At 46.0% G+C, this 27489-nt stretch overlaps 1 protein-coding gene across 4 annotated transcripts in view; it reads right to left on the bottom strand.

The window, feature by feature from the left end:
* The window catches only part of LOC149354270 (uncharacterized), a 239916-nt gene that overhangs the window by 48075 nt on the left and 164352 nt on the right, over positions 1–27489 (bottom strand). The window contains exons 1-4 of one of the 4 annotated variants that reach the window (XR_016291262.1): positions 23903–24063; positions 22046–22296; positions 7761–7989; positions 3569–4339 (exon numbers count right to left, since the gene is read on the bottom strand). Coding sequence is in view for 3 of the 4 variants with exons in the window: in XM_089583252.1 (XP_089439378.1) it covers positions 7957–7989; positions 21090–21407 (351 nt within the window). In the remaining variant the exon portion in view is untranslated. Of the gene's footprint in view, positions 1–3568; positions 4340–7760; positions 7990–21089; positions 21408–22045; positions 22297–23902; positions 24064–27489 lie in introns of those variants that run through there. The other 3 variants (XM_089583250.1, XM_089583252.1, XM_089583253.1) reach the window with 3 other exon arrangements.

Genomic DNA, 27489 nt, shown 5'->3' with positions numbered 1-27489 from the left:
AAAAGAAAGCATGTCCATCTCCATGTCCTCCAGAAGCAGGACATGGAGAATTTACTAGAAACATTCTGAAGCTTTCCAAGTCCTTACGCCCTGCTGCGTAACGTGCTAAACAACGTTCTAACATTCTTTCATAAAAATTTGACTGTTGAAAAGCTGTGAGGAACTGTTACATAAATATTGAAGGTAATGGTCCATATTCCAATGTGTCGCAAAATCTTTGCCGTAAAGTTTCAAAATCGCTCGCATCGGGCAGTTAAGACTGCCATAGAAAACCAATGGGGAACGCTTCTGACCGTTCCAAACACGGTAGTAGCAAACAAATGCAAGCCTGCCCATGGCAGATCTGTGCATATATTCATTGTAATAGTGAAATCTTACGATATGTAAAAATATTGCGCACAAGACTTTTTCTCTTTCAAAAATGATTTTGTACAGAATGGTTGGGTATGGCTGTGCCGTCGCTGTATTGCTGCCTGCATTTCGCACAACGATCTCAACAGGCAACTTGGCTTCGATGGTCACGTGATGACCCGTGACCTCCTTCCGGTCACGGGGCCACTTATGTATGGTCACGTGACGTGAAGCTGCTAATCCTACTGAGAAGGGCTCCATATAACCGCTTTCGGTCTAGAATTTATCGTACTTTATTCTCGAGTAGGCCCTCGAATCAACGGCAGCGCAAGAAAGGAAGCTTTGTTATGCCGGCACATTTGACCACTCGGTCATCTCCGCTGCCACTCGCGCTGAGTGTTCTAAATAATTCCAGCTCGCTCTATGTATTCGAAATTTTCGCCTTTTTCAACTTTCAACCGTTAGTTCTGAGAAGCGGATATTTTCTACAGTGAGTCAAACAGCGATAGCAGCCGGGAGCGATGAGTGCATTGCGAGAAAAATGAAAGAAAAACGATTGCCTCCACGCACCTGCACATAAAGCCCCAAAGCGGCGAAGGAAACCGAGCGTACTGTCCAGCTAAGAAAAGATGCGGACGCTCGTAGAGGCGCAAGAGCAGCCAGGTCATGTTCTACAGTCCAAGTACCTGGCCAATGCCGGTGGGCAGCTTGCATCAACTAGGAGCTGCTCAAGATGCCCTATGCTCTTCCTGCAGTCCATTTCATGTTTACTTCTACGCTCTACGAGTAGATAGGCTGCAATAACTTATGTCATCTATGAAAGCTCTGTTAGAGGTCCGCTTATATTTTTACAATTTCTGATCAACTGATTGATGGTGCGGAAATGATCCATTATGGAGTGCCTTTTCTAAAAATCCTGCTGTTCTAGTTGGTTGAAGTCTAAGGTTGCTCTGATTCTTTCAGGGATTACCTTATCGCATATCTTGTTAGGAAGGTACAATAATCTAATCGGTCAATTCTTTTTTTTAATTCTTTACGTCCCACCCTTCTAATGCACTAGTATGGTTTTATCACACTTGTCTGGTTTCGGCAATCTTGAGGTCATGCGGCATTCATTCACAGGGTGGCAGTTTGTTTCTCTAATACGATGTTTCCTTCGTCCATCTCCGATAGTATCTTGAGGTATATCTGAGCATCTCTGCGGTCCTAGCTGCTTTATTTTCAACGGCTTAGAAGTAATTTACACCTCTGTCGAATTCTTCCCCTTGTTCTACATTACGCTGTTTCCCCTTCCAGATTAATGTAGCAATGAGCCTATCTTCAGCGCATGTTATTGAATGATGTTTATAAAATCCGCGGATTAGTGGAAGGCCTACTACATGAGCGACGAGGTTTCCGAAATAGTGAGTTCGGGTGCAAACCTACACGCACTACGCATCAGCTTGTCGTCTCATATTTCCCTTACGAGATGCAGCGCTGGCGTATACTTCCTTAGCTCTAATGATTAAGGAAATTCCCTAGGCGGGTGTAGATTAGTATTGACGAAATAATGGATTAGTAAGAGAATTTTTTTCTCTTCAACTATGAAATTTCTGAGGAAGCTGTGTAGATTTCCTTTGTTGCAGTTTAACAGCACTTGAGTGGATGTTGTGTAATTACTCACTTGTTATAAATCGTGTTTTCGCGTTAACTGCTAACAGGTTTCGGATATTTTTGTTCGAATTTGCAGAAGCTTAGATTATCGAAAGCTTGTAGGTATACTCCACATCTTTTCAATTCCCTTATTTGGCCCTTTTTAGGGATAAGCCTATTTATGCTGATCCCGACACAATCGGAACTGAGGCAAAAAAAGTAAAAAATTAGCCACATTACCAAAATGTGGTCCCTTGGTCGCTGATTATAGAAGTACGACCCTCCTGGCGTGGATCGTGCTGTTCTGCTGTTCCAACCTTTAATTCCCTTCTTACTTTATTACTAAATAGTGTGATACATCTCTTATCCTGATCTGGCTGCTGTCGAAATGCATTTTTTTATGAGGATAGCATGCACGATGAAACTAAATAAAAGTATATAAGTCGTTTCCAAGTCTCGAATAACTTAATTGGACATAGAGCCTTCCATTGTCAGATATAGGCTTACCATGAGATAAGCACAGTGCTCCAGATTAGGGGTAAGGCTCATACTGACGCAATCTGGGCTCCGTATTCGCGTTGATCTCAAGCACGAATGTCCCTGCCATAGGTACAGCGTGCCATGAGCCTGGCATGCGATTCTGTTGTTTGTCTAGGGCGGATGGTATTCCTTTGTTAGACCACGTCACTTGACACCCTTCGTTGCCCGTCACCCCGTCGATCTGCGGACGCCTCAACCGCCCAGCACTAAGGAGAAAAGAGAATCGGCGACGGCGCGTATTCTCTCACACCATATGCCCCGATTGCTGCCTCTGCTGCTCGGCATGTATTTTGTTCTCAGGACGCTGTGAACGCGACGTGGCGCATACTGACCCACCAGGCAGGCTTACTGCAGCCAGAGGGACGGTAAGTTCACAAACCGGGCGACAAGGCACCGACACCACCTCCAATGGCATTAAGGTAAGCTCCTAAATTCGTTGCATGTATAGTTATATAGGGTGGCCTTGTATATGTAGGGTGGCCAAATGAGTGTAGCTGGGGCCCACTGGCACGATTTGGAATGGATGGCAATTCGAGCCATTCATTTACAAGTGGAAAATAGCTAAGACGAGGTACCGAAACCGAAATAAAACAAGGAATAATACATGGTACCAAGCGGAAATAAGAGGGTTCCACGATGTAGACCGAAAACTTGAGAACCGGCGCGTTTATTCGTGCGGGTAATTTATTCTTTTCGAAAGTTATTCCTATGCTTATGAGTGCTGCAGCATTGCGACCATGCAGGGAAAAAACACCCATGAACTCACGCTACTGGTATGAAGGCCGCCGTTTGAAGAAGGCGCGAGAAGCAAGTTGGACTTAAATTTGTGAAAACAGAGTGTCATTTTTAACCGGACATTCGCGTGTTTCTTAACTTTAGAGACAGTCCTTTAGTGAAGCAAAGCTGATTTCGGATTCTCTACAGTGCAGTAAAGAAATCACGGTAAGAGAGGCAGAAGGTTTTACCCGCAACTGTCAATGGCTTGCACTTCGTTTCATTCTTGTTTCCACTGGCAGGTTCTCCTATACCCCATCCACGCTTCGGATTCCTTATCTAATACAACTTATCTACGCTCATATATTATTTAATAAAATATTCAGTGGCTCCTTTATGACAAGCATATGAAGGAAGCCTACTCTCTGGCTTGATGGCTACATTCATTTGTATTTTAATACGCGACAAGCTGAGGCCGAGATGTAGTTCTCAAAGAATTAGGACTGACGTAGGTGTTCAGAAAGAGAGTTCTGCGCGACTAGGAAGTGCGGGGCGAAGAAGATATACTGCAAAGCTCTTAAGCAGCAAATGATATCATTTCACATCGTTTAAATCAGAAAAAAAAGTTAAGGTTCTCTGCTTGATACTAAAAGAACCATGTGGCTCATTGAAATTATTGGTTAAGTTGTCCTTTGCGCCATCTTTAAACGTTGGCCTATATATTTGATGCCAAGCTTCTAGGTCTTGTTTCTGTGGCACTTAGCGTGTTGTACTGATTATCAGTACTTGCATTGGTGAAGATAGCAATACAAATCGCGCAAGATAAAATCAGCCGGTTGCACTCTTCTACTGGTACTGCGGCTGAACGCCTGTCATTGTCGTTTTCTTGCCTTGACCTACATCCGTTTCTTGCTTTGTCGTCGTTTGATCCCACCAGATGTCCCATTGCAACTGCTGCAGTGATCACTGCACTTGGTAGGCGCCACTCGTAGATCGTGTCACCTGTGGCTTTCTACCTACTTTCGACGAAGATTACTGAACGGAGATTTCAACAAGACCAATGTGTCTACACTGGAGACCTTTTGCAGGAGTGCGCAAAGACCTGAAAAAGGAGTAGGAAAAATATTAAGTATAGCACCGCTAATACGTACCCACTCGTGACATCACTTGTCTGCTTCCCTACAGGAGAAATTACAGATGATGGGGCAAACTCAACATTTTTTACTTTAAGCAAACTAATTCTAAACGTACTATCAAAAAATTGAATATTTAGTTTCCATAAATATCCGCATGTTTTTGCCACTCACCTTGAGAGTGACGAGACCAGGTTGTGCTTTTTACTATGAATATAGAATATTGATTCTATGCAGACCCGCAATTTGAACTTTTGATTTGTGTGAAGTAATGGATTGAAGAAAATGGTGAGATGCTGTTCAAGTAGATTGTCGGACTATGAATATAACTTAATGCCACTTTTTTCGATTTCAATGACCAGTCGTTTTGAGAGTGGAATGGCATTTGTACTGGGTCATGCGTGGACCCAGTGCTCTCTGTATATTTTTAAGCTGTGTCGACCAAGCTGTAGATCATGTGCTTGAAAACAAAAACAAAAGGGGTTTTAGGTGCGTCGATAATTTTTTAGAGCTCGCTCGAGCGTTCCCATGAGGGCATGCACGCGGAATAGGGGACGCATGAGGGCATGCACGCAGAATAGGGGAAAGTTATTTCGTGACAATAAAAAATACCGTCCCGACATCTCCGATTTATCCTAAATCTCGACCCCTCCTTACCGTTGTTCTCCGGAAAGGCTAGCTCTGTTCTATCATGAGTAAGGGCGTTGAGCAGGGCTGCTTCTGTTTGCCGTACCGGTGCTGTGATCTTTCAGAGCGACGAAATGCTTTCTAAACAATTTTTTTTCTAGCTGTAGAAACGCGCCTCGTCTAGCCTCGACAGCCTGACAGCGCCATCTCTTGAGAGAAGCCGCGCTCGGCGACGGAAAAACCCCCAGAAGGACAGTTGCCGCCGCCCTGGCGACAGCGCGCTGGCCGACAGGCACGGGCTAGTACGGAGGGCTGTTTTTCTCTGGGACCGATCACGTTCCGGCATCGGGTCTGTTACACGAACATTTCCGTCACGTGTCCAGCACGAGCATGCGCTGCTCGATATCCCAGAGAAAACTGAGCCATCGGGACGGTGCGCAGACGTCATCCTGTCTCAGGCTGCTGGATCCCAGGCACTGTCCTATTGGCTGTCGAGCAGACTGGGCGTGTTGCTGCCGGCAGGACACACCAATCAGGGCATCGTAGCCTGAAGAGAGTGACGCAAAGGCGTAGCAAGAAGGCGCGTGTGTATTGAACCCCACCATGCCTTGGTGCGTGTTGCGAAGGGGCGTGAATGATGTTGGAACCATTGACCAATCGCATCCCGTAGCTTTTGCACAGTAGGCCGCAATGAACAACGTTTCGAAACACGAATTTAACAGAAAAGTGAAATGAATTCAAAGCGTGTCCAGAACAATTGACTTTCCTCAGAAGAAAATGAATTCCTTGGCAAAAGAGCCCGAAAGCAGCCGGGAGCAGTATCCAGACAAAACACACGCCTCTCCTAAAAAACGAAAAGGATAAGGCACAAATTAACGAATTGGGGGCTGAATAGGTATTTGCTCACCCTTTCCCACGAACGGGGGAAGAGTTTGTCGGAAAAAGGCTTAGAGCTGTTGAGGGGCAGTGAAGCTACCGCGCGCATTTTACCTTTTACCTTTTTTCGCGGTCCGGAGAGCTGTATTATTTTGTAAAGATTATACCATGTTTTCGAAGTTTTAAATGCCGAAACCTGGCCACTAGGGTTTCATGTGCTGCAATGGCGAGAAAGCGTAGACCTTCCTGACTTGTATTTAATAATTTGTATTTAATAAGATCACCCCGGAGTCACGGGGAACCAGAAGCAGGACATGAACTTACGAGGAACATTCTGGAGCTTTCCTTCAGTATGCTATACGCCTAAAAAAAAATTACCAAGTGCTTACGCTCTGCTGCGTAATGTGCTAAACTGACCTCTCCATGTCCAAAAGTCTTGCATTAAAATTTTGAACATAGGAAAACTGTAAGGGACTGTTACAGAAATATTGAAGGTAATGGTCCATATTCCGATGTGTCGCAAAATATTTAAGTTTTAAATATTTTGCGATTTTAAGTTTTAAAATCGCTCGCATCGGGCAGTTAAGACTGCCATAGAAAACCAATGGGGAACCCTTCTGATGATTCCAAAGAGGCTAGTAGCAAACAAATCCAAGCCTGCCAATGGCAGATCTGGCAAAATATTGATTGTTATAGTGAAATCTTACGATATGTAAAAAAATTGCGTACCAGGCTCTTTCTCTTTCAAAAATCATTTTGTACACAATTCTTGGGTATGACTAGGCTGTCGCTGTATTGCTACCTATATTTGCTAATCGCTAAAACATTTAGACTTTGTGTTAAAGGTGCACTGAAGAGGATTCTGAACATGTCTTTTTGCCGTGGGAACTCGATCCACACATTCCTAGCATTCTTAGAAACAGTGACTTATTGCCCTGTGTGGCCGATTTCCCCAATTACAACGAATTAACGTTCGGCTCCCGCCTTTTTTTTTTTAATTCTGCCTCGTACGGTGGGCGGAGTCGACCAACGCGTGGAGCGCCTTTCACCCAGTCCCGTGGAGACTTTGCTTTCGCTTTATTTTGTTTTTTAGGTTTCCATGAATAAATAGTTTCATTCGCAGATAATATAGCCGCAAAATAAGCCCGAAGAAATAAAAATACGCGCGGACTATTTGCTACTACGGACTACTACGTATTACTCCCCCGATGGCAGAGCGGCAAGCCGCCACGGGAGGTGAAAGGCACTCCCCGCGTTGGTCGACTCCGCCCACCGTACGAGGCAGAATTCAAAAAAAAAGGCGGCAGCCGGACGTTAATTCGATTTAATTGGGGAAATCGGCCACACAGGGCAGTAAATTACAGTTTCTAAGAAAGCTCGGAACGTGTAGATCGAGTTCCCGCGGCAAAAAGACAAGTTCAGATTCCTCTTCAGTGCACCTTTAACTTAGCCAGCACAACAATCTCAACAGGCAACTTGGCGGCTATGGTCACGTGATGACCCGTGATCTCATTCCGGTCACGGGGCCACTTATATCTGGTCACGTGACGTGAAGTTGCTAATTCACGGGGAAGGACTCCGTATAACAGCTTTCGGTTTAGAATTTATTGTACTTTATTCTTGAGTAGGCTGTCGAATCAAGGGCGGCGCAAGAAAGGAAGTTTGTTTAGCTGCCACATTTCACCCCACTGTAATCTCTGCAGCCACTCGGGCCGAGTTTTCAAAATAATTCCAGCTCGCTCTATGTTTTCGAGATCTTCGCCTTTTTCAACTTTCAACCGTTAGTTCTGAGAAGCAGATATTTTCTACAGTGAGTCACATAGCGATAGCAGCGGGAAACGAGAGCATTGCCAGAAAAATCAAAGAAAAACGATTGCCTCCACGCACCTGTCGTTGTCGTTTTCTAGCCTTGACCTACATCGCTTTCTTGATTTGTCGTCGTTCGATGCCACTTGAAGTCCCATTGCAACTGCTGCAGTCATCGCTGCACTTGGTAGGCTCCACTCGTAGAGAGTGTCACTTGTGGCTTTCTACCCACTTTCGGAGAAGATTATTGAACAGAGATTTCAACAAGACCAAAACGTCAACGGCGACATTTTGTACGAGTGCGCGGGACCTGAAAAAGAAGTAGGAAAAATATTTAGGATACCACCCCTAAAGCATGCCCGCTCGTGACATCACTTCTCTGCTCCTCTACAGGCAAAATTAGGGATATTGGGGTAAACTCGACATGTTATTACATTAAGTAACCTAACTTAAACGTACTATTGAAAAATTGAATATTTAGTTTGCATAAGTATCCGCATGTCTTTGCAACTCACCATTAGAGTGACGAGACGAGGTATTGCTTTTTACTATGAATATAGAATACCGATTCTATGGAGAGCCGCAATTTGAACTTTTGATTTCTGTGAAGTAATGCATTGAAGAAAACTGTGAGGTTCTGTTTATTTTTTTTTATTCAAGAAAATTTAGACAACACAGTGCCTTGGTGCAGAGGGCAAAAGGCGAAAATCAATCCGCCTGACTGGGCCCTAAGCACCACTCGAACACAACAGCAAGGGCCACATACATGCACATACATAAACAATATAATGATCAAAGCATAAATGTTTGTGCAACACAACTTCCTAATAGAAACATTCATTATATTCTTATTAAGCACAAAACACGTCTAAAAAAATCTCAGGAAAGGACAGTTCAAGAGCATAGATCAAAAATATGTATGGTGTAAAGAGGAAGATGAGCAGCGGCGGCCGCCGCTCCGCTAGCGCGCGGCGCGAGATCGCTGGCTGGATGACCGAAGCTCGGACCGGCATTTGGCTAGCTGTCGCTAAGTTCCTTTCCCCGGAAATCCTGCTACAATTTGGTGGAGCTGTGCTGGATACAGCTTTTGGCCAACGTCCTGGAGCTTCGCAGCAGAACGATCGCTCCAGCCATGTCCACCGACGCAAGCCAGTCATCTTCCCTTTCGCCTACGCCCGTCGTTTGCCCTGGCGCTCTCCGACAGCGGGACCCAGCCATTTTTACCGGGTCCGATGATCACGACGTGGAGGATTGGCTTGCCTCCTACGAGCGGGTAAGCGGCCACAACCGGTGGGACGACGCCATGAAATTGAACAACGTGGTGTTTTACCTCTCGGACGTGGCCAGCCTATGACACAGGAACCATGAATCAGACTTTACCACCTGGTCTGCCTTCAAAAGAGCCTTTTCTGACATCTTTGGGCGCCCTGCAGTACGCAAGCTGCGCGCTGAACAGCGCCTGCGAGTGAGAGCCCAGCTACACGGAGAATCGTTCACGAGTTATATCGAGGATGTCATCAACCTCTGTTCAAGGGTGGACTCGTCTATGACCGAGGCGGACCGGATTAAGCATGTCCTGAAAGGCATCGAAACGGAAGCATTTCAGATGCTTATCGCCCGGAACCCTACCACCGTTGCCGAAGTGTTCAACCTGTGCCAGAGCTACGATGAGCTCCGCAAGCAGCGCATTCTGGTGCTACCACCTGCCGTGCAGCCTGACTCGCTTTCCAGCCTCGCCGTGACAACCTCCCACAGCTCGCTGCTTGACCAGATAAAAGACTTTGTACGTGAGGAGGTGGCTCGACAGCTGTCACTTCTTCACGGCGTGCAGGGGCCTCCCTCCAACCTGGATCCGACCCTACAAACGGTGATTCGCGAGCAAGTGACCGAAGCGCTACCACCTGTTCTTCCGCCGGTTCCCGCTGCAGCGCCGCTCACATACGCCGACGCCGTCCGAAAACCAAGAGCCGAGCCGTTTGTCCCGTATTATCCTCCGACGCCACCGCCTGCCTTTCCAACCCGACCACCTCCTGCTCGTGTCAACCCTTGGCGCACCCGTGACAACCGTCCTATTTGCTATGCATGTGGTGTTCCTGGCCACGTTGAGCGCCTGTGCCGACGCCGTGTGCCACCACCCGTGGATGACCCCAGAACCTACGTCTACGCGGCACCACAGCCCCCGCCACGTCCGTCGGCTGCCGAACAGCTTGATGCCTCCGATCGCCGCCCGTATTCTCGCCGCCGTTCGCCATCCCCGCGGCGCCGTTCTGTTTCGCCACTGCGTCCTCATTCCCCTATGCGCCAGGAAAACTAGTTGCCGCAGTTCCCGAGGCAAGAACTGCGTATTCGGCGACAAGTTCAAGGCCTCGTTTGTCCCCAGCGAATGTGCTCGACGTTTCTGTGAAGGGCCACACCGCGTTGGCGCTTGTTGATACTGGCGCTGCTGTTTCTGTGATGAATGAGAAACTGTGCCGAAAACTTCGCAAAGTGACGACGCCGTTATCCGGATTTTCGCTTCATACAGCTAATGCGCAGCGCATCTCGCCTTTAGCCGCCTGCACAGCCAGGGTCATCATTCACGGTTCCTTATATACTGTTGAATTCGTCGTTCTCTCATCGTGCTCGCATGACATTATTTTAGGTTGGGACTTTCTTTCCCAACATGAGGCCCTCATCGACTGCGCTCGTGCCGAGCTCGAACTTCTTCCGTGCAGTGCTACCTCGCCTGATACGTCATCTTCGTGGGGCAAACTGTCTGTGGCTGACGACATCGAGATTCCTCCGTGCTCATCTGTTCCTGTCCCTGTCTCCTGCCTCACCGCATCTGACGGTGCCGTCGTCTTTACACCATCAGACGTCTTCATCTCTCGACACGGTCGGCCTCTGCCATTCGCTCTGCTCACTGTTCAAGACGGCTGCAGCCTCATCCCGATCTGGAAACCTTTTTTGAGCCCCTGCATATTTCTCCGTGGCGAATGCCTTGGCCACATTGAGCCCGTCGACTCTTTGCTCGATCCCGAACGATGCGCCGAATCATGTTCTCTTGCTACTAATTCTCTTACTTTGCCCGCATCTCCCGCTGTGGCCACAGACGATGCCTTTGCCGATTCCGTCGACGCCCGTCTTGCCACACCGCAACGCGCCCAACTACTTCACCTACTGAACCAGTTTCGCTCTTCTTTCGACGTGGCTCAAAACCGACTCGGCCGCACGTCTACCGTGACCCATGAGATCAACACCGGAGCCCACTTGCCGCTTCGTCAACGCCCGTACCGAGTTTCGGCAGCCGAACGCCAGATTATCAACACTCAGGTGGACGACATGCTTCAGCGCGGCGTCATTCAACCATCCAGTAGTCCATGGGCCTCTCCTGTGGTTCTAGTGAAGAAAAAAGATGGCACAATACGATTTTGCGTCGATTATCGGCGGCTTAACAAGATCACCCGCAAAGACGTTTACCCGCTGCCGCGAATCGATGACGCCCTTGACTGCCTCCAAGGCGCGGAGTTCTTTTCTTCTTTAGACCTGCGTTCGGGGTATTGGCAGGTCCCTGTGGCCGAGGCTGACCGTGCCAAGACGGCTTTTGTTACACCAGATGGCCTGTACGAATTTACCGTCATGCCTTTCGGCCTTTGTAATGCCCCAGCGACTTTCGAGCGAATGATGGACTCCATTTTACGCGGCCTGAAGTGGACCACGTGCCTGTGCTACTTAGATGACATTGTCGTCTTCGCGCCTGATTTTGAGACGCACCTTCACCGCTTGGAGCACGTGTTGACATGTTTAACTGCCGCGGGGCTCCAACTTAATCTCAAAAAGTGTCGCTTTGGCGCCCGCCAACTGACAATTTTAGGTCACGTCGTCTCTAAGGACGGCGTGCTTCCTGACCCAGCCAAACTTCGTGCCGTCGCTGAGTTCCCCAAGCCGTCGACTCAGAAGGAACTTCGCAGCTTTCTCGGCCTGTGTTCTTATTTCCGACGTTTCGTCCGAAATTTTGCCTCTATCATCGCACCACTTACGAAACTTCTTCGGGGCGCCAACAACCTGTCCGATTGGTCACCTGACTGCGACGACGCCTTCATCACCTTACGCCGGCTGCTCACAGCGCCTCCCATTTTACGCCACTTCGACCCCACTGCTCCCACTGAAATTCACACCGATGCCAGTGGCGTTGGCCTCGGCGCTGTCCTTACGCAACGTAAACCCGGCTTTCCCGAGTATGTCGTTGCCTACGCGAGCCGTGCACTGACAAAAGCGGAATCCAACTACTCAGTAACCGAAAAGGAATGCTTGGCGATTGTTTGGGCGATCGGAAAGTTTCGCCCTTACGTTTATGGCCGCCCTTTCGATATCGTCACGGACCATCATTCCCTGTGCTGGCTGGCCTCCTTGAAAGACCCTACAGGCCGCCTCGCTCGCTGGGCCCTACGCCTACAGGAGTATGATATCCGTGTCATCTATCGCTCCGGCCGAAAACATAACGACGCCGACGCATTGTCCCGCTCTCCACTGCCGCCAGACGTTGTCTGCCACTCGCCAACCGGTTGCGCTTCGCTGTCGTTTTCAACAGATACCATGGGCAGCGAGCAAAATAAGGACCCCTGGATATCTTCGCTTGTACGTTTTCTCTCAAATTCCTCGGCGGCACCCGTGCCTCGTGCCCTCCGCCGCCAGGCTGCTCACTTCGCCATTCGTGATGGTCTATTGTACCGCCGCAACTACGTCCCTACCGGCAGGAAGTGGTTGCTTGTCGTCCCTGCCCATCTGCGGTCGACATTCTGCGCCCTGTTTCACAACGACCCGCAGTCTGCTCATGCCGGCGCCTTTAAAACATACTCGCGACTCCGTCTCCGCTATTATTGGCGCGGTATGTCCACCTACGTCCGCAAATACGTCCGCTCGTGCCCTGACTGTCAACGTCGCAAGCCGGCTCCTCACCACTCAGTCGGCCAGATGCAGCCTCTCCCTTGCCCTTTCCGTCCTTTTGACAGAGTTGGGATTGACCTCTACGGCCCCCTTCCTTACACTGCTGCTGGCAACCGCTGGGTTATTGTAGCCGTCGACCACCTCACGCGTTACGCCGAAACCGCGGCTCTTCCTGCTGCTACGGCACCACACGTTGCCTCTTTCATATTGCATCACTTCATTCTTCGCCATGGAGCGCCCCGAGAACTGCTGAGCGACCGTGGGCGCGTTTTTCTGTCCGAGGTCGTGGAATCTCTTCTCAAACAGTGTAAGATCACTCACCATACCGCCACGGCCTACCATCCTCAGACTAACGGTTTGACGGAACGGTTTAACCGCACCTTGGGCGATATGCTGTCGATGTACGTGTCTTCCGACCACTCCGACTGGGACAGGATCCTGCCGTTCATCACCTACGCCTACAACACCGCCACGCAGACCACCACCGGCTTCTCGCCATTTTTTCTCCTCTACGGGCGCGAACCTTCCTCACCACTCGACACAGTACTTCCTTACCGGCCCGACGTGTCCGAGTGCACCACTCTTTCGGAGGCGTCCAAGCATGCCGAGGAGTGCCGTCAGCTCGCTCGGTCGTTAACATCCGGCGAGCAGGGGCGTCAAAAATTCCGTTTCGACACAAGCCACACTGATGACAGTTTTCTACCCGGCTCTCTCGTCTGGCTTCACGTGCCGTCTACCTCACCTGGCCTTTCGTCCAAACTTCTCCCCAAGTACCACGGACCTTACCGCATCGTAGAGCGCACTTCCCCGGTCAACTACATTGTCGACCCGGTGACACCCTCCACAGATCAACGCCGACGCAGCCGCGAGACTGTTCATGTGTCACGCCTGAAGCCGTACTATGACCCGTGTGTGTTGTCGTCTCCCTGACTCGCCAGGATGGCTTCGCCTTCAGCCCGGGGGTGATTGTATAGAGGAAGATGAGCAGCGGCGGCCGCCGCTCCGCTAGCGCGCGGCGCGAGATCGCTGGCTGGATGACCGAAGCTCGGACCGGCATTTTGGCTAGCTGTCGCTAAGTTCCTTTCCCCGGAAATCCTGCTACAATGGAAACTAATAGTATACCTAAAAAAACAAAAGAAAGAAGAAAAAAACACAAAACAGAGTAGTGCAAGAGCAGATACAGATCCCACATATATATAGAAACTAACTGTGTACACAAAAAATAAAATAAATGTGCGATCAACAGAAAGATGTAAGCAGAAAAAAAAAATTATAGTGCATTTTCCTCCCCTAGTGTTAGCCAGTTCCACCTTTTTGTTGTTTGTCTTTTTGCTGCTTAGTATGTCTCCAGTGCCTTAACTTGCATGTGATTGTAAATATCTGTACATAAACTTCAAGTACTCCCTTTATCCCTGCATCGTATCTCGTCGCAAGACCGTCTCTGACGGGGCACCGCTGGTGCGAAGAAAAGCTTCAGTCTTCAAGTTAAACAAATCGTCTCTGGCGGGGCACCCCTGGTGCAAGGAAGGAAGAGGACCTGAAATTTACTGGCGCCTTAGCCGGAGCGGTAGAAATGGGCGAAGCCTATTCAGCATTCCAATCGATTGTGCTATGGTAAGCTTAATGCGCTGAATATGTGGTGTCCAGCGGAGATTTTCGTGGAATTGTACGCCTAAGAATTTTACTTGCGTAACGCGCTCTAAAGGTCGAGACTGGAAAATTATCGGATTAGCGAGGTGAATTGGTCTGTTCCTAGAAGAGAATACAATATATTTGGTTTTATTAACATTGAGTGCTAGTTGGTTGGCTGCAAGCTACTGTGACATATTCGTCAGCCATATATTTATAGTAGCAACTGCAGTTGATAAGTTAGGTGTAGAAAAGAAAACGCTGGTGTCGTCTGCATAGAGAATGGTTTCTGGCGTGCCTGGTATTGATACAATGTCGTTAATATAGAGAAGGAATAACATAGGACCCAGTATGGAGCCTTGCGGTACACAATATATTATGTTTCTAAGTTCAGATTTAACGTTGTTGGCAACGACATATTGGGAACGATTTGCGAGATAATTTTCTAGTAGTGTAAGGGAAATACCTCGTATTCCATAAAACGGGAGTTTTCTAATAAGTATGTCATGTTTAATGGAGTCGAACGCTTTGCTAAAGTCTAAGAATATGCCCAGGGTATAGGTATGAGTTTCTATGTTCTGAATAAGTGTTTCTTTTATACTAAGTAAGACATATTCAGTTGTCTTATGTTTCTGAAACCCATATTGACTGCTACATATCAAGTTGTGTTTCTGTAGATGGCTAGTAATCCAAGAATTAATAACATTTTCAAAGATATTTGAAAACAGAGGAAGCACTGAAATTGGCGTGCAATTTCCAAGATCGTTCACCGTGCCGGCTTTTGTAAAGGACAACCACCCTCGCTATTTTCATTTTCTCTGGAAAAATGCCTGCTGTTAAAGCAAGATTTGCTATATGGCAGAGCACAACACATATTAAGTCAGAAATTGCTTTTATTGGTGCTGCTTTGATACAATCATAACCAGAGGAACAGTTGTTTTTTAAGCTATATATAAGGCTGCAGATTTCTGCAGGGCTAGTTGGAGACAAAAACATCGTATCTGCTAGCCTATGCTAGCAGATAGTTCTAAAAATATCCAGAGCCAGCCCCATCAAAATTTCCAGAAGTTAAAAAGTGTTTGTTCATTACATTGGCAAGAGCTTCACCTCTTAGGACCTGCCCCCCTATTTCCATTTCAAGCGGAATTTGTGTTTGCGATCTTTGTAGAAGTTCTTTGACAGTACGCCACGTTTTATGCGGATCATAATAAATTTCTGAAAACCTTCCACTGTATTAATGAATTCGAGATTCCTTTAGGTCGGAGACTAATTTATTCCTAACTTTTCTATACTGTTCTAGAGTTGACAAATCTTTCGTTTTTATAAATCTGCCAAACAGATGATTTCAGGCTCTTATGCCCTTTACTAAATCAGAAGTAATCCAAGGTTTTCGTACTTTTTTGCACTTGGTTAAGATTGCTATAGGAAAAGCGCAATTGTACACCTCTATTATTTTTCTATAAACGTATTGTATGCTACATTGGGGTCGATTTCGCGAAGACAGACGTTGCAATTTACAGAGGAAACCAAGTTTCGGAAGTGTTGAATTTTTTCCTGTGTTATTGGCTGAGCCCTAATTTCCGAGGATTTAAGTGCAGTGATTTGTGCGCGCGATCTTAGAATAAAGCAAAAGGTTGACAAGTGGTCACTAAAATCGCTTAACAAGACACCTGACGTCGGGTCCTGTTCGTCGTAATTAGTCAGGCATAAATCAATTAGGGTCTCAGTCGAGCTAGTAACACGTGTAGGCACATTAATAATCTTAGAGAAGCCATATAAAGATATGATGTCTAGAAAGTAACTTATTGCCGGTGATTCTTGCAACACATTTATGTTAAAATCACCCATAATTACAATTGGTTTCTTATCAGAAGACAGCATATCTAATGTATTATCAAGAAAAGAAAAAAATTCTTGCATAGACGCAGAAGGGGGTCATACACAACACCAAACACAAAACCACTTGTTTTGATAAAAATCGTTTCATAGTGCAGAGTTGAGAAACTGTACTCTGGCATAGCCTGATACGAAAGATTATTTTTAATGTATAGTGCAACTCCACCGCCTTTCTTATTTTTTCTAGACATGGTTTCGCACCTGTATCTTTCGAAGTGGACGATGTCGGCAGTATCTGCATACCATGTTTCACTGACTGCCAATACGTGAAAACTATGGTTTAAAGAAGATAAAAAAATGTTGACCTCCTCATCCTTAGTTTTTAAGCTACGCACGTTTGCGTGATAAAAGGAAAATGTGGACCGGGCTTTTGCGGCCGATTTTAGAACATCAAAAGAAGTAGAATCGTGATAAACACAGTCGCGTGTTACGAATGGCATGTCGTGAACAGTTCGCACCAAGAGTGATATATCAATGCTATCACTCTATTTTACTCAGGTCATTTTCATCTCGGATGCGAATGGCGTTCATGCCTGCAGCCTTACGCACAAGGACGTGCCCGTTTTTCTGCCACACACATTTATAGCCTTTTGCTTTACCTTTTTCACGTGCCAACAACAGTAGCCGCTTATTCATGGGTGTGAGATTATCAAGGAAGCTTATCTCTGAGGCGTCAGTTTGCAGGCGTGATCGACAGTTCATCCACGTTCCTTTCAAATGTGTTGTAACAAATCGGACAAGTACCCTAGGTTCTTTCCCTTTTTGTTGCGGAAGACGATGCAGAGCGTCAAGATCACTGTTCGCCAACTGCGGAAGCTCGAGCTTGCTGGCGAGGCCATTCATTTTTCAGGCAGGTTTTCATTTGCCTCCACCTTGAAGCCATGAACCTCGATATTCTGCCTTCTACTGTACTGCTGTAGCTCATTGAGCTGTTTATTTATTTATTTATTTATTTATTTATTTATTTATTTCTGATACCCTCAGGGTACAGAGTACATTTCAGAGGGGAAGGGCAGTTGATAACAAGAAAAATAAACAAAGCACAATTCATACAAAACTATAGAACAACTGAGGCAGGATAAAAAGAAGTGAGTAAAATTAACACGGAACAGATTAATAAAATAGTTTAAGAACAATACTAGTACGTGGAGAACACAACACTACAATAAAATACAAAAGCGATCATTATGTAATCAGAGTGGTAAGTATTCTTCTAAATTGAGTTGAATCAGTGATGCTAGTTAACGATGCAGGTAGGGAATTCCATTCTTTAGAGGTTAGCGGAAAATATGATTGCGCACATGTCACTGTGTTACAATGAGGCACTGTGACCTTGTGTTGATGATCACGACGGTGAGAAATTAACGGTGCTGGTTGAATCCATCGAGAGCGAAGTTGAAAATTGGAGTAGAAAATCTTATGGAATAGGCAGATGCGGAAGTGCTTACGGCGGGTAGCTAGGGGCAGAAGGTTTAAAGATCTTTTCATTCGGGTAACGCTAGAAGTACGATGGTAATTGCCTAAAATGAATCTAGTTGCACGATTCTGGACAGTTTCCAGAACCTGTGTCAGTGAGACCTGTCCAGGGTCCCATATGGATGAAGCGTATTCCATTTGCGGTCGTACGTAGGTCGTGTATAATAATGATTTTAACGAAGATGGAGCAAGTGTAAAATTTCTTCGAAGATAACCAAGCGTTTTGTTTGCTTTAGATGCTATATGTTCTATATGAAGTTTCCAGGACAGGGTGTTAGTTATATGTATGCAAAGATACCGGTACGATCTCACGCTTTCAAGGGGATGACTGTGAAGAAAATAAGGAGGACAAGTAGTATTTGAACGTGAAACTCTCATAGATTTATTTTTTAATATTTATTTCCATTTTCCAATTATGACACCAGTCTAGTATGTTATTAAGATCGACCTGGAGAGAGTGAATATCGGAATGGTTAGTTATTTTACGGTAAATCACGCAGTCGTCGGCAAACAAACAAATCCTAGAGTTAACAGTAGCAGGCCGATCATTAATATAAATCAGGAACAGTAAAGGGCCAAGGACAGATCCTTGAGGAACCCCAGAACCAACTGGCACGGTAGAAGAATTAGTGTCATTAGCATGCACAAACTGAAGGCGAGAAAAAAGAAACGCGCGGATCCAGTTCAGAACAGAAGGGTCAATATTTAGAATGCTGAGTTTATATAGAAGTAATGAATGGTTAACTTTATCGAATGCCTTAGCGAAGTCGAGAAATATGCAGTCTGTGGAAAACGCGGAGTCTAAGTAGAAGTGCAGATCATTAGTAAAGGAAAGTAATTGAGTTTCACAGGAGAAACCTTTCCGAAAGCCATGCTGAGTCAGAGAAAAGAAGCTATTATCTTCAAGAAAATTAACAAGGTGAGTGAAAATTATATGTTCCATTATTTTGCACGGTATTGATGTGAGAGAGATGGGTCGATAGTTAGACGGGTTCTGTTTGTCACCGGCTTTATGTACAGGTATGACCTTAGCAGTTTTCTAGTCCTCGGGTAGTACGCCATCATGGTACGACTGTGAGAATATGCTTTCCAAAATGATAGAGGTATATTCAACAGTATTCCGAAGAAATTTGCTATTAATGCCATCGATTCCGCTAGAAGATGTTTGTTTTAAATTATTAATGATCGGTATAATGCCATGAGAGTCAAACACAATTGGATCCATACAGCAGTAGTTACAGGATTGCAGTTTGGGATGGTGGCGATCAACGGATGAGGAAGAAAATGACTGGACAAAAGAGTCATTTAGTGAAGTGGCACAAAGATGGTCCGGAATGGGATTTCCAGTTGCTGAAAGTAATGACACTTCGTCGTTAGTGCTAGGTTTTATTATGCTCCAGAAGCGTTTAGGGTTAGACTTTAAGATGTTCGGGAGGGTTACATTAAAAAAAGAAAATTTAGTAGTCTTTAGTGCACGGGAATAGGCTAAGGCAGCTGATTTATATGCAGTCCATCGCTGAGGTTTTAATGAATACCTAGCAATTCGAAAAAGTCTTCTTTTTGTTAGAAAGGCGGTTTAAATATCGATTATACCATGTAGCTTGGTTATTCGAGTAGACGCGCCGAAGAGGAATATGTCGGTTAATCAATTCAGATACCTTATTTCGGAACATGCACCAGTTAGTTTCCACCGAGCGCTCCAGGTAATTAGGTAAGAATATGTCTAAAAAAGAGCTCAGTTCGTCATTAATAGCAAGAAAATTAGCCTTGTTGTAGTCTCTAATATTTTTGGAGCGGTTTGATGAAGGTGCGTGTTCATGATTTAACGTGAAATGTAATACACCGTGGTCGCTCAGGCCAGGCATATGTATTACAGGTGACGTGCAATCTTCTGCAGTCGGTAATACAAGATCTAGAAAAGAAGATGAATTTTGAGTAACACGTGTGGGTGAAGTGACGATTTGTGTCAAGCCAAAGTCTGCGCAGATGGTGATAAATTGGTTAGTTTCTGCGCTCGGTGGGTTAGAAAAAGGGAACGTGTGTGACCAGATAATGTTGGGATAGTTGAAGTCCCCCAAAAGTAGGATTTGTGCGCTGGGATATCGAACAGTGATTCGATTCAGGCTCTCATGCAAGCTATCACAGAATGATATATCGCTGGAAGGGGAGCGATAGCAAACGCCGATTATCCCTTTTCTGAAACCTAAATTCACGCAGCACCACACAGATTCAATATCAGAAACAATTGATATGCAGTGACAATCAAACTGCTCGTCAATTGCGAGCAAAACACCACCACCTGTTCTTTTAGTGCGGTCACTGCGGTAGACAACATATTTTTTATCGCAATGAAACAATTCTGAATTGGATATTTTGCTGCTCAGCCACGTTTCCGTTAATGCAATAACATCTGCTTTGAGGTCGTTAATCAAGGTGCATAATTCATCCTTCTTACGAAAAATACTTCGAAGTTAGTATAACAAACACAAAATTCTGATTTCGATGATGTGGCATCTCTTCCCCTCGCGCATTCCTATTTGTTATCCTTATCGGGCTGTAATTGGCGTCCAGGACGAAGAAGTCTAGGTGATGCAGAAGCAGTCATCGGTGCAGTATTCGAAGATGCGATTTCAAAAACAATGTCATCTACTTCATTATAACTAACATTTTCCATTGACATGCAGTTTCTTATACCCAAGTTTATATGGTTTATGCAGGCTTTTACCGTATTCTCTTAGCTTTTTTTTAATGTTACGTGTGGCAACGCATAAGTCCTCACTGAGAGCAAAGCCAGTGTTTTTTTAACATGGTACATTTTGCGAAAACTGATTCTCTGTGCTTATAGATAGCGAATTTGACAATAACCGGCCTTGTTTTTCCTTCGACAAACCGACCGATCCTGTGCGCACGTAAAATGCTTTCACTTGTTAAGCTGAGGTTTAGTTTATCGGCAATGACCCCTAAAACTTTCTCTTCAGAATCAGCATACGCTTCACTTTCATCGTCTTTTATTCCGTAAAAAAGCAAATTGTCGCGTCGAGAACGGTCCTCTGCGTCGTCTAATCGGTGGCGCATTGCGCAGGCTTCCAGTTCAAGACGGTTAACTTTATCGCTTAGCTCATTAAAATCGGCCTGCCAATGCTGAAGCATTGAAGTCTGGCCTTCCACAACGTCTAACCGGGTCTTTATGTCGGAAATAGCTTGAAAAGCGATTCTCTGCTGGTCTTTCAGTTCAGTCACCGCCTCGGATACCGATTTTTGCACTGTTTCCATCCTGATTGAGCGCTCGCTTAAATCTTTGAGTGTATTAAGAAATTCCGCAAGAGCCTGTTTGCCAGGACCAGGATTGCACTCTAAGTCCCCACACAAAAGCAATAAAAGTGAACAGAAAGGCTCAAACAAGGCTCCAGGGCATGGAAGCACGACTATAAAGGCATCATCAGACTTAAAGCAGTGGTAAGGTAGTTTGAACTGGTAACTGACCTGCATGACGAAGAAGAGCGTGCGTGAGCCTCCCATTCTTTCGGTGCTTCCATGCCCTATGAGCGGCGACTGCGCAGCACATGCTTTTATATGGTGCACAGTGGGGACTGTCGATGATCCTGCGGCTGCGATAGACTGTGGCAGGACGTGATGAGGCAGGAAATGTTGAAGCTGTTCATGGCGGCAAGTTGTCGACCAGTCGCATCCTGGTGGAGCGGCAATACTGGATGCCCCTGAAGCAGAGGCGTTGATGGCGAGCGAGCTCAAAGGATGCACTTGGCCATGGTCCACCCAGGCGGCAGCCGGAAAGAAGAGCAACTGCATGACGAAGAAGAGCGTGCGTGAGCCTCCCATTCTTTCGGTGCTTCCATGCCCTATCCGGCTAAGTTCTGTTAAGTTCTGTTAAGTTAAGTTCTGTTGTGTCTGGTGCATTTCCTTGCTCAATCGACTCAACTTTCTTCTGCAAAACCGCAACGTCGGAGGCCTGCTTGTCAAGCATACTTAGGATGGTATCATACTTGTCGGACATCATTTGTACTGCTTCCTCAATGCCATTGACTTTATCAACTAGCTGTGCAAAGGCGTCGACCTTAGCCACAAGAGGAAGCAATAAAGCGAACTTTTAGTTCAACTCAGCAAGCCTGAGCTCGACGTTAGATCCTTGCGATTGTTCGGACACATTTCCTTGCCGCTTTTGAGCTGACTCACAGGTTGGGCAATTCCAAGTAGACGTGAGCGCTTCGCTTTTGCTTTTGCAATTCCTCGCCGATATACCAGAACATTTTCCGAGGTGGTACGGGTAGTCACATGAGACACAAGTTAAAGAAAACAGCATCATCAGGTACCAGGTTGTGACGTACCATACAATCCATCACAGAGCAAAACTCTGAACTGCAGCAGCAGCAGTGGGCGTAGAGACGTTACTAGCTATACAAAAGAAGTGAAACGCCACCAACCTGCGAAGGATAGTAGACCGAGTTTAAACGTGTTGTCCAGTGTCGTCCACTGCTGCTGCGTGCGAGTGCCAGCGGATCGCTGTCGTACTCCTTTTAAATGCTGCACTTGGGGGCCTGGCCTGCGCAGACCACTCGATGCGCAGAAATCCCTGGGAGATGATCAGGCCGGCGCACTTGTCATTCGGCTTGGAAATACTCCGGAAAGCTTCTAGGTGCAGGGTGGATGTTTGGGCGAGTGGGCTAGGTGCAGCCTGCGAAGGATAGTAGAGCGAGTTTAAACGTGTTGTCCAGTGTCGTCCACTGCTGCTGCGTGCGAGTAGATTGTCGGATTATTAATGAGGAAGTTCCGAAATCTTTTCTGAATATTACTTAATGCTAATTTTATCGATTTCAATGACCAGTCGAGTTAAGAGTGGAATGGCAATTGTACTGGATCATGCGTGGATCCAGTGCTCTCTGTATATTTTTAAGCTGTGTCGACCAAGCTGTAGATCACGTGCTTGAAACCAATACAAAGGGTGTTTTTAGGTGCATCGATGGTTTTTTAGAGTTCGCTGGAGCGTTCCCATGAGGGTATGCACGCGGAATATCGAAAGCCTCGTCATACACGCTCTATGTACACCCCTTGGTTTGCTGTGGAGTGCGCCCATTTCGTAATCGGCTACTTCTTCACATCACCCAGGTGTCCCTGCGCGAGCAAGTATTCACGGAGAGCACTCCAACCATTGTTTTCATTTTACCCTCAGAGAAAAAGCGAAACGCGCGAATTTCCAAAAAAAAAATTACCTAGTGGCATCAAATATGATTCGAATTTCAGCAGTAGTTGGTGGCATAACTTTGCCTCACTGTGATGTTACTGATTAATTGCGGCGATAAGCCTACAGCTGTACCTCCTGAATCCGCAACACCTTCGAGATTCCGCCCTTAAACAAACAACAAAAACCCGGTCGCTACCGTTGAACTGTCGCTCGATCGCAAGCGTGGCACCACCGCCATTCGCCTGCCTCCGGCATCAGGTGGCTTGCGCTTTCGTGAACGCGAACTTCCTCATCTTTTCGCCCTTGTGTCGTCTGCTTATAATCTCGATCGCGCACGGGAGGGTCAGCTCCCCGCCGAAGTATTCGCTCCGCTTCACGGGCGCGAAACTCCGGCGCTTCCCGCGATCGTAGCGATATTTGCGAGGTTCTTCTTCCGGGTACTCCACCGGTTGCCCATCTTCCTTACTAATGAAGTCAGCGACTGAAGTGAAGCCAGCCTCGCAGCCCGATCCACACGTCAGGTGACGCTGACTTCATTAAGCCCGCGGCTTCTTAGCACGACACGAAAACTTCACAAGTACCCCAAAGATCTATGGCGCTGTAAAAAGAACTGAACCAAGTTTCAACTGCAAAAGAGTTTTCATTTGACATAAAACGATAAAAACAATTCTACTCATGCTGCAAAAAATATACGCCTATGCTAAGCAAGTTTAACCGGTGCAGGTTTGTGTGTTGCTTAAATAGAACTGATGGTGCAAAAGGAAGATAAAATGGCGCCTTTCACGGACGTTGTGCCTTTATTTTCGTGACAAATTACTGAGTACCATACATTTTTCTTCACGCACTTTCTGTTCACAGAAACAAAAAGTGACACTCCAGGAGAGTAGCGTTTTTGTGCACCCATTTTCTGTGAAATATTAAAGAATACCAGATGTGCATGCTGCCCCTTTTATTATTTTCTTTTTGCTTAACTTGAGTAATGTTTCTTTTCGCAAATGAATAACGAGAGATAAGCGAAATTTTTATGCAGTTCTTTTGTGACAATACAAAATATAGGCGTGACATTTCCGATTTATCCTAAACCTCGACCCCTCCTTACCGTTGTTCACCGGAACGGTCAACTCTGTTCCATCAAGAGTGAGGGCGTTGAGCGATGCTCCTTCTGTTTGTCGTACCGGTACTGTGATCTTTAAGAGCGACGAAATGCTTTCTAAACAATTTTTTTTCTAGCTGTAGAAGCGCGCCTCGACAGCCTGAGAGCGCAATCTCTTGAGAGAAGCCGCCCTCAGCGACGGGAAAAAAAACCCAGCAGGACAGTTGCCGCCGCCCTGGCGACAGCGTGCTGGCCGACAGGCACGGGATAGTACGGGAGGCTATTGTTCTCTGGGACCGGCATCCCCGAGGAAACTGAGTCATAGGGGCGGTGCGCAGATGTCATCCTGTCTTACGCTGCTATATCCCAGCCACTGTCCTATTGGCTGTCGAGCAGACTCGGCGTGTTGCTACCGGCACGACGCAGTACCCAGACAAAAAACGCGCCTCTCCTAAAAAACGAAAAGGATAACGTACAAATTAACGAATTGGGGGCGGAATAGGTATTTGCTCGCCTTTTCCCACGGACGGGGGAAGACTTTGTCGGAGAAAGGGTTAGAGCTGTAGAGGGTCCGTAAAGCGACCGCGCGAGTTTTACCTTTTACCTTCTTTCGCGGCCCGGAGAGCTCTGTTAATTTGTAAAGATTATACCATATTTTCGAAGTTTTAAATGCCGAAACTTGGCCACTAGGGTTTTATGTGCTCCAATGCTTTTTATTTTCCCGTTCCCTTGCATACGAATGTAACGCGGCCTTGCTTCGTGCTTATTTCCAAGAGGAGGCCCCTATGCAGCGTTTGGCTCTGGGACCTTCATTATATAGCTTTTTGGTAACCTTCGAATCACTTTCAAGCTTCAAATTTTCAATGACAGTATTGGCGTAATTTCAGCTCGAATTCACCAGATAACATCGCTGATATTGACAAGAGCTAGACATTACATGGTGTTGATTAGAACCACAATCCAGCCTACCAACGACAAGGTGTAACCCTGGCGTGCGATTCTGTTGTTCGGCTAATGCGGACGATTTTGCATTGTTAGGCCGCGTCACTACATACTCGGCGTCGAACGTGACCCTGTCGTTTCTGCGACGCACCAGCCGTCCAGTACAGGCGAGAAAACCGAGTCGGCGACGGCGCGTCGTCTTAGTGGAAGGCATACTGCTTGCGCGACGACGTTAGCGAAATAGTGATTTAGCATACTGAAAGTATGACAAGAGGGGACGCTCCCTTAGTCCGCAGTGACCCCGTCGATTCTAGCCCAACTAGCCGTTAGTGTGAGCAACTTGCTCATAATTACTGTTTCGGTTTCACTAGCGCGAATTTCGGATTGCTGGCTTGCTGCTCAAACCTGTTTTCAAAAACCCACCGGTTGATGAAGCAGCTGGCCCACTCTTCTTGTTTCGGTTTCACTGGAGCGTATTTCATATTGCTTACGCGGTGGCCAATGTATTTTAGCTAGTGATGTAAAACTACCGATATACTATCGATACTATCGATAGTATTGTCGATAGCGTGCGATCGATAGTACTATCGATAGTTAGTATTAGTATCTATAGTAATATCGATGGTTCTATCGATATTAGTATCGGTAGTACTAGCGATGGTTCTATTGATAGTAGTAGCTATAGTAATTTCGATAGTACTATCGATAGCCTCATTGATACTACTTGCTGTATATAGTTCTATCCATTCTGTAAAATCAACGACGCGTATCCTCTGAATGATAAACTTGGTTTCCCGAGTGACTGGTATGGAACTGATGATATGAGCAACTGACAGGACTCGCCCGTTTTCGCAGGCTACGCGTCAGCGAACTCTGCATACGTTCCCTACGTAAAGTTACTGGATAAAGTGTTAGTGCCGCGACTGTCCTAGTTGCGAAACATGTTTGCGAAAAGCATTTCTGCAGCGGTTACGTCAGCAAGACGACGTGTGCAGTGCAAGATGGTGTCGTGTTAGCCAGCACAACTCGTAGTGCTTTTGGTTCTTTCATCGGACGCATTTCCCAGGCACCTTTTAAACTGAACTTTCCCGCTTTTGCGTCTCAGTTTAAAGTGGTAATTATTTTATTTTAGCTCTTGTATCCTGTCGCTGCCCTGCCAGTTATTTTTAAAATAGGTTAACTTGTATATTGGTCGGCATAAACAGAAAAAGCCACCTGACATGCGCAGTGCATATGCCATGCTATCATAAGCCTATAAATAATAAGTTGTACAGCAATTAACGTTCGTTGTTCTTGTTCCTGCCATCATGCTGTCGAATGCCTTCATTAGGATGTAATACATAAATAGATATACTTATGTGGAACTGCTTCCTGTAATCTGTGATTTTTTTCTCATATTTAGCTTTCATCTAGCTGGTGTATCAAGATGTCCTTTTCATCTAACATTCAATTGAAAAAACTTCCATGCTTCAAGCGACAAACCACTGCCACGCCTACAACCGCACCATCGATGAAATGCTTGATAAACATCCCATTACATTTCCATGCAATGAACACAAGGTAGATATGACCGCGCACTTTCTAGACTACCTTGTTGCAAAGAGGATGCGACAGTTCAGTAAATAAAGAAAATCGGACTGCTCAAAGTCGCGAAACTTGCGAAACGTTTTACTTGTGAGTATCAATGTATCGATGAACATACTTCGGGTCCTTTAATGCGGAATTAAATATTTGATTCATCCACAAGACACTTGATAAATGCATTAATTCAGTATTGCTGCTAGTCAGGTTGTGGTACTTGGCTGCTGAATAGAAAGACGCGGGTTCGGTCCCTGGCCACGGCGGCTCTATTTCGATGTAGGCGAAAGGCAAAAGGCCTGTGTACTATGCTATGCCATTGCATGTTAAAGAACCACAGTTAGCCGTAATTTACCCGCAAACCTCCACTACGGCATCCTCACAGCTTGAGTCTCTTGGGAGCTTTAAGCCTCATAAGACCGTGAAACCAATCAGGTTTCGCAAATATTTGGCTGTATCGCTATCCAGCAGATGCATAATACCAACAGTGTTTCTATCGATAATGTTACTATCGGCAGTCTCACCATCGATAGTTTTCCTATCGATAACAGTAATATCGGTGATAATACTATTGATAGTAATACTATTGATTCCATTATCGATAAAGCTATTGATAGTGTCTCGATAGTGCAGGTGTCGGTGGTTTATTTACTCTAGCGAAAGCTAAAAAAGCTATCGATATTATCGATAGTCTAGTTCCTAATAGTTTTTCATCACTAAATTTAGCGCACCCAGCGGTTAGCGAAAAAAAACTGGCACACAATTTTTTTTTCGGCTTCACTGGCGCAAATATCAAATTGATTGCGCGTTATCCACGTTTGGCTCTGGCAGGAGGTGGACCATGTCACGTTTAATCCCTTCTGGGAACTCCGTCGTACCGAAATTATTACAATATAAGTTGTGCAGGAAAGTTTACCTATAATTCTGTTTCAGTTTCAGTTTACTCACTATGGACGAGCGTTATATACAAGAGGGTGATAAAAGCATCTGGGCCCTTAGCAAGCTGCCAGTTCGGGCCCATGTAATCAGTGCAAAACATAGCGTGCCTAGGCGTCAATAGTAAAAAAAATGAG

Source organism: Amblyomma mixtum, chromosome 3, assembly GCF_055824585.1.
Source record: "Amblyomma mixtum isolate Tamu chromosome 3, ASM5582458v1, whole genome shotgun sequence".
Classification (NCBI taxonomy): domain Eukaryota; kingdom Metazoa; phylum Arthropoda; class Arachnida; order Ixodida; family Ixodidae; genus Amblyomma; species Amblyomma mixtum.
The sequence above is the reverse complement of the archived record's forward strand: the minus strand, read 5'-3'. Positions and strand labels throughout refer to the sequence as shown.